Source organism: Leuciscus leuciscus, assembly GCF_965113295.1.
Source record: "Leuciscus leuciscus genome assembly, chromosome: 23".
Lineage (NCBI taxonomy): Eukaryota > Metazoa > Chordata > Actinopteri > Cypriniformes > Leuciscidae > Leuciscus > Leuciscus leuciscus.
In genome coordinates this window covers 12220625-12228544 of record NC_138747.1, presented here as the reverse complement: position 1 = coordinate 12228544, position 7920 = coordinate 12220625, and the positions used below count along the sequence as shown (strand labels likewise).

The 7920-nt window shown below is 37.0% G+C and overlaps 1 protein-coding gene across 1 annotated transcript; it reads left to right on the top strand.

Annotated features, from left to right (window-relative positions):
* cyld2 (cylindromatosis (turban tumor syndrome) 2) lies at positions 1 to 5796 on the top strand. Its single transcript, XM_082155578.1, has 13 exons — positions 1 to 465; positions 837 to 963; positions 1243 to 1487; positions 1587 to 1749; positions 1862 to 1994; positions 2095 to 2202; positions 2373 to 2452; positions 2575 to 2641; positions 3525 to 3657; positions 3750 to 3858; positions 3980 to 4098; positions 4234 to 4438; positions 5293 to 5796. The coding sequence occupies exons 1-13, from the start codon at positions 43 to 45 to the stop codon at positions 5484 to 5486; spliced, it is 2106 nt and encodes a 701-aa protein (XP_082011704.1). The 5' UTR covers positions 1 to 42; the 3' UTR covers positions 5487 to 5796.
* The last annotated feature ends 2124 nt before the right edge of the window (positions 5797 to 7920 follow it).

Here is a 7920-nt window from a genome sequence, read left to right as displayed (position 1 = left end):
GTCTTGATAAAGCGACCGCTGAACACACACTCATCATTTAACATGGAGCTGGACATGGAACGACAGGAGAGCTACTTTATTGTAGTGAGGAGAACCAAGAAGGGTTTATCTCGCGGGTCAATTTTGCGCGCGGATGCGGAGACAGCAGCAGGAGATCTCATAGGAATGGTTTATGGAGGAGGTGGCAGTGCCAGGAGCAGTGGTTCGGTGAAGAAACACGACACATACCCTCTCTCACGCCATCAAGCTCAGCTACTTTTGTTCGTTTCTCCTGCCAGCAAGAGACTGGAGCTCCTGTGCAACGTCCAGCTCTTCAGTGCAGTCTGTGACCTTACTCAGGATGATCTTGTTGTGGTCAAACACAAGAAGGATTTTCAACCATGCCTGGTCAAGAATCTGATTCAAATAGGCAAGAAGGACAAACCAGGAGTCTTGCAAATGCTGGGATTTGAGCTGGAGTTAATGGTGAGGAAAGGCATCTTTTGCTGCCGTGTTGTACCTATTAATTCATGCAAAGAAATGTGCTAAAATATTGAAATAGACTATTTAACTAAATTGTTTGAAATAAAATATTTTATTATTGTACATACAATTTTGCATATAGAGGAAATGTTTGTCTGTAGTTTTACTTTAATGGGAAAGTCCCTTATCAAAATCTGAATCAACATGACATGACTGTAACATTACATAATCTAAACATGCATTTTTCTGCTGTGACGTAAGTGTCGACCTTTTGATCACATAGATAAAATACTTGAAATGCAAAGAAAACAGTCACGTTAATGGCGTAAAGAATCCACTTGGATCTGCTGACATGCAGTTGAACTTTTTCACAGGACGCTGAGCAGGATATTTTGTCGAAGAAGACTGTCCCTCTTCCCTTCTTCAGTGCAGCTGACATTCTCCAGGTGGTTCCATCACATTCAAACACCAGGCAACCGCTGAGAATCAGCATTGATTTGGGTCAGTTACTCATCTTATTAGCCCTTAAAACATATTGAAAGTATCTAGGATATTGGATTGGGTACTTTTGTAGATTAAAAGAGAGATCCTATGACTAGACTGCGGAAAAGATTGCTATCTTAAACTGGAAAGACTGTTCCTGTCAGACTCGAAGCTTGAACAACTCATTGAACTAAATCATGCTTTATATCAATATTTAATGGTGTCATTCATATGACTTGAGGAATGTCAGGTGATGATATCTGCAATAATATGATTTACATGTTATTCCCTTTTTAGGTTTGAACAGGAAAGCAGTGTCACGCATAAATTCCATGCCAGCTCTTAACTTACGTAATGCAAAAAAAGGAAGTACCTTCTCCAACAACGATGTGTCCAACTCCATTCAGGCCTTGTCCCATTATTCTTTGGAGGTGGGGTCCATGGCAGAGGCCATATCTTTGAATGGACTGACTGTATATGGGGTGATCAGGTGGATTGGTGTTCCAGATGGAAAGAAAAATGACTGGGCAGGACTTGAGCTGGTGAGCATCTACATTTTTTCTCTCAGTACAGAGCATAATGCTGATTATGTTGTGTTTTGTGCATGCAAATGATAAAAAAAATCTCTCAAATCCTTTTAGGACAATGAAGCGAAGACTTGTTCGGATGGGACGTTTGGTACAATACGGTATTTTACCTGTGAAGGAAACAAAGCCTTGTTTGTGCCACTGACCAACTGCAAACCAGACAGTAGATTTCTGTTCATTCCAAATGAGATTCAGAAACCACTTGAACCTCCCTCAGGTGAGGCCTTTCATTCTGCTATATTATTCCACTTCTAGAAACAGAGGAATGTCAAAGGCCTCAAGAATTGTTTGTGTGTTTTTTTTTTTTAAGTACCTTTTTTTCCTCTTAGTACCACTCCTGGAAGATTTGGATGAAGATGTTCCCCCTGTTGCTGAGCAAGATGTTTTGTCTCATCTGGTGGGCAGAATGAGGGGGATCCAAGGTCACTTCAACTCTTGCTATTTAGATGCCACTCTCTTTAGGTAAGCCTCTTAAAAAACGCACGTTATGTCTGTTATTTCACGTTTCATTATTTTTGTCCGCATGTACTGATTCATTTTCTTTTATTCTCTGCTTTTACAGTCTCTTCACGTCATCCATAGCTTTCAGCAGAATTTTTAACAGATCAGCCGATAGTGAGGAAGGCATTTCACACATTTTAAGACGGGACATTGTGAACCGTTTACGCAGGTAAAAGCTCCCAAACCCCTTGATGTATGATAGTGTGATAGTACATAACAAAGCTAATGCACAGCCATATTTGTAGAGCTTGAGTAAACACTCATGCTCATGTGGGCATGTGTTTATAGTCATCAGGATACTCACAGTTCATTTCATATGACCTCTGCCTCCCTCGACAGATCGGGCTTTGTTCCAGCAGAGAGTGTGATGAAGTTTCGTAAACAGTTGGGCTGCAAATCTTTTGCTACAGAGGAGAAAGGTATTACTTGTCCCATAGCGGCTATTTACTTTTTTAATGTAGAGCTGCAAGTTTTTCATATATGGCTTAGAGGGAACGTTACTCTGATACTAAAATGAAATATTGTTACTGCTATCCTTCAGATCCAGAGGAGTTCATCACCCTACTATTAAAGCATGTTTTACACATAGAGCCATTGCTCAAAATCAGGTATGTTTCAGTTGCACTGCTTTTCCATCACTCCAGATTTGTTTATCTGAGAAACATTTTTACATTTTACTGCAATTACACAACCCTTGAATGAATATGAATGTTTTGCACACAGGTTAAAAAGTATTTTTAATATGTATTTATTAAAACATTATATTATTATACTGTATTATATTAAATTATATAATGTTTTATTTATGTTTTTGAATGTATATATACACTATGGTTCAAAAGTTTGGGGTCAGTAAGTTTTTGAAAGAAATTAATACTTTTATTCAACAAGGATGCATTAAATTGATCAAAGTGGAAATACAGTACATTTGTAATGTTACAAAAGGTGTCTATTTGAAAATAAATGCTGTTCTTTTGAGCTTTGTATCCATCAAAGAATCCTTATAAAATGTATCGTGGTTTCCACAAAAATATTATAACTGTTTTCAACATTGCTAATAATTCTTTCACAAATGGTCGCAGCAAGGGTGAGATGAGCAGGATCTGTATGCACTATGCAGCAGTCATTTTATTAAATACAAACTAAAAGAAATAAAACACTCAGAATACGCAGGAATAGCAAAATACAAACAGAACAACCATTATACTCGGACGAGATCAGACCATGAACAGAACGAACGAAAAAAAAAAAGCAAATCAGCATATTAGAAAGATTTCCACTTTTTGAAAAGTTTAATTGATTCACCAGAATGATTGACAATTAGGAGGACCAATAGTATAGGTTACCCACCAGGAAGTAAAACATCCTCCGCTATACCTTTAAGTGACTTTCAAAAACAAATTTCACTGACCAATCTCTTTTTAACGGTAGTGTACATTCTGTGTAAACAAGTTTAAACTGTATATCTTAACACCTGTGTGTTGTTTTTAGGTCACATGGAGAGTTGTCACAGGATGCCTATACGCATCAGATCATTGTAGAGAAGAATCAGCTGGGAGCCGTGCCTTCAGTTCAACAGCTGCTTGAGATGTCTTTAGTATCAAGTGATCTGAAGTTTGAAGAGGTTTGTTAATTTCTTAGACTACTCAGCCAACTACCTAGTAGATATATTGCAAACAAAAGTATGCATTATTAATCAAAACTTTTTTATTTTAGATTCCATCTTGCCTTATAGTTCAGATGCCACGATTTGGTAAGAAGTTCAAGATGTTTCCTAAAATCATTCCCTCAACGGAGCTGGACATCACTGATGTCTTACATTGTTGTGAGTTTAACAAGCATACTTCCAAATGAAATCTCCTCCTGATCATATTTGTTTAGTGGAAGCAGATATTGGATTGTTGCAGATACAATATCTCTCATGCTTCTCCTGTTTTCTCTGGCAGCTCCTCGGGAATGTTTTCTGTGTGGTCATCTAGCTGAATATGAGTGTGGCCAGTGCTTGACGGACCATAAGCTCCAGCCAGGCAAAATTAAGCAATATTGCTCTACCTGCAACACACAGGTAGTGAACCTAATGCTAAAATCTTATTTATGTACTTTGTATTCCAACAGTTCTGTGATATAATGCATTTTGCATGCTTTTTTCATCCACATGCCTTCTCCCACAAACAATCGAATATGTTTGCTCTTTCTACAGGTTCACACTCATACTTCCCGACAGGAACATACTCCTCACAAACTTACAGTTCCAGATCATCTTCCAGAAGATGCATCAGTACAGAGGCACCAGATGCAACTATTTGCAGTTCTCTGTATAAACACCAGCCATTATGTGTCTTTTGTCAAATATGGACCTGACCCACGGTCCTGGATCTTCTTTGACAGCATGGCTGACCGATGCGGTATGTCATATATGCTAGATTTCCAACATATTCAAATGTAGGTTGCGTTCGAAGCTGACAAATACTGCTTCTGCAGGCAACATACGGAAGTAGGAAGATAACCAGGCGCGTCCGAATCCAATGATCATGTCACATCCTATCTATCTACTGAGATACCTTCATCTGATCGATTTATGAAGGCAGATAGATAGATGTCGCTGCCTTTGATTTCCTACAATCCAGTGCATTCCATTCCATTAAAGTTAAGCTAAAAAATAGGGGAGTCTCTATTTACACCAAGTGCAAATAGCAGAGGCTATTTACACTAACTCCGCCCACCACTGTCTGATTGAGCCAGACAAAATGACAAAAGAAAACCCACTGCATAACATGATCAGTGGCGTGGAGAGTAAGGCCGGTGGCGTTAGCTTTTGACAAGACGAACCCGAGTTTCCCATCGCATATCAGCTCAGAGAGGTGTTTGTTTTAAATAGAAATTAAGGAACTATTCGAAAAGTGAAATTAAAGTGCATAACCTGTATTTTATAGTAGGAATAAAGTGTTTAACGGTAGGGTTAGGTGTAGGGCTTTATATGATTTATAGGATCATATACATTGATACTGTTTTATAATTTACAACAATACACTGAGGTGCAAAATAGTATCTGCCATAAGTATAAATAGCATCTAACAACTATTTACACTTAGTACAATTAGAATCAAACTACTATTTACACTTTTTATGTCATTTGCACTGGATCACTTCACTGAGGTTTCACAAGCCCCCTCCATTACTGACCAGATAAACCCAGATAAAATGCTAACATAGGTGTTTTAATTTAGTTAATTCCTAACTATCTTATTTTTATCCTTAGGTGATGATAACAATGGCTACAACATTCCCGTGATCAGGTCCTGCCCTGAGGTTGGAGACTTCCTTTGCCAGTCTGAAGAGGAGATCTCCACAGCAGATCTGAGTCAGTGCAGTGAGCTGGTGCACAGACTGCTGTGTGATTCATATATGTGTCTATATCAGAGAACAGACAATCACCCTCAGCTTCATCAATGAGCAGAGACATTTCTGATATCTTTGGACTACTGTGTCCTACTATATCTATTGTGTCATTGCATCATGAGAGTTGACACATGAAGGATACTGATGTTTTGCTTTGCTCTGCTCTGTTCTTTATCAAATTGTTCTTGTGATTTATAATGGAAGGTAATTTGTATATAAAAGAGCTCCCAGCTGTACATTAAGACAGTTTATCAGGCAGAGATATGCATTTATAAACAATCAACAATATCGTTTGATTTAATATGATAAATAGTGCCAGGATGTCATAGGCCTATGAAGGTTCAGTATGAAAAAATAAAAATATTGTTAGATAATTTAAGTTTATTTGTACTTTATTAACATATTCTATTTTTATTGAATATTATTAAAGTTGTAGGATGTTTATATTTGCATTAAAACATTGTTGTACCAATCTCACATGTCTGTATTCATTTTATCCATAGTAGATATTATGTTATACAGAGTTTGAACTCTTTCTTAACTTTTACTCTTTGGGTCATATTTGTATATGTTATGCTTCATTGTTTACAAGTATAGGTTACAGAAACGAATTACCTAAAAAAAAATGAACTAGAAAATATTAGGAATATATAAAACCTGGGAGAATTATGAGTATTGGTGGGATTTAATGTATTGTAAGGTCTAGCTGAATAGAAGTAGGGGCGATGACGCCCTCTGATGGAAACACCAGCATTGACTCTCCGATTACGATGTTTACAAAGACCCGTTCTAAACTGTGACGTCTGATTCTTAAATGAATCGTTCTTTTGAATTGATTTGCCAAACAATTGAAACGAACTTTTGATTATATTATATTATATCATAGCCTATTATATTATATTATATTATTGTAACATTAAAATATCGTTTCTGAAACAAACCAGGAAATATTATTATACTGATTTGTCGTTCATGCACAGCTGTAAGCTTAAGTTTTAAAAATAAATAAAAACCAATGTACAAAAAACAGTTTGCTTTTTGGCCCAGTTCCAGTCACACTTTATATTAAGTGGCCACTATGTACTAATATTAAAGGTATAGCGGAGGATCTTTCCAAATTTTCGATAAGACCCGCCCTCTCCACTTTTTGAAAAGTTTGATTGATTCACCAGAATGATTGACAATTAGGAAGACCAATAGTATAGGTTACCCACCAGGAAGTAAAACATCCTTCGCTATACCTTTAATACCTGCAAGACTATGAGTTCACTAAGTACATGTTGTTCTAGAAAATGTCCAGATTTACTGCTAATGATTTTGAGGTTAGGTTTAGGGTTAGGGCTAGGGTTATTACAAATATTAATTACATGCACATACTTTAAATGTTATTACCATGCAACAACATGTATGTACATAATAAGTATATTGTAGCCTATCAAATGGTTAAGTATTAGATAAGGCCACCTTATATAAGTTGTGACCCAAAATTCTGTTACTGGTCATTGTCCTTTAAATAGTTAACTGTGAAAACTATATCATATTTAAGTTATAGAATACATTTATCATGACAGTTGCCTCATGAAGATCATAAATAAGACGTGGTTGTGAAATGCGAGTCTTCGCCTTTGGACATCTGTTGTCTGGACAGAGATAGGCCTACTGCCGGTTTAAGATTAATGTGGCCATTGAGAAGCACGGCATCATACTTTTTAGTGATTACACACACACACACACACACACACACACACACACACACACACACACACACACACACACACACACACACACACTCACACACTGTCTGGTTCGCTATTTTTGTGGGGACTCTCCATAGGCGTAATGATTTTTGTACAAACTGTATTTTCTATTCCCTAACCCAAACCCTACCCCTAAACCTATACCCATCACAGAAAACGTTCTGCATTTTTACATTTTCAAAAATATATTACTTATTATGTTCATAAACCCATTCCCCTTGTGGGGACCGCTGGCTGGTCACCACAATGTAGATGAGCAGGTTTTGCTATAGCCAACTTGTGGGGACGTTTGGCCTACACACACACACACACACACACACACACACACACACACACACACACACACACACACACACACACACACACACACACACACACACACACACACACACACACAAAATGCCATTCAACAATAAGAGAGTCATTGAAACAAATACTTCTAAAATAACTGATTTGTTAAAATAACAACAACAACAAAAATCTACGAACACAGCTTCTAAAGTAAGTGTATATGGACATGTTAACTGTAAGAACTGCGATGTCGAGGCTTATTGAACTTGTTAAACCAATCAATGATGTGCCAAAGGTTTCTTGATGCCTTATTACTTTAATATTCTAGAGTTTAAAAGTAAAATAACTATGTGACAGTCAACTTCATTCCATCAGAGAAGGCTTTGTAGCTAGTATTTTGTTAATTAAATGTTAAAAATGTATTGTTTATTATTATTATT

Coding starts and splice junctions, on each gene's coding strand:
- cyld2 (XM_082155578.1), top strand. CDS start 43: ATGGAGCTGGACATGGAACGACAGGAGAGCTACTTTATTGTAGTGAGG. Junction 2,203..2,372: donor ATTGTGAACCGTTTACGCAG/GTAAAAGCTCCC, acceptor CTCCCTCGACAG/ATCGGGCTTTGTTCCAGCAG. Junction 3,658..3,749: donor GTGATCTGAAGTTTGAAGAG/GTTTGTTAATTT, acceptor TTTTTATTTTAG/ATTCCATCTTGCCTTATAGT.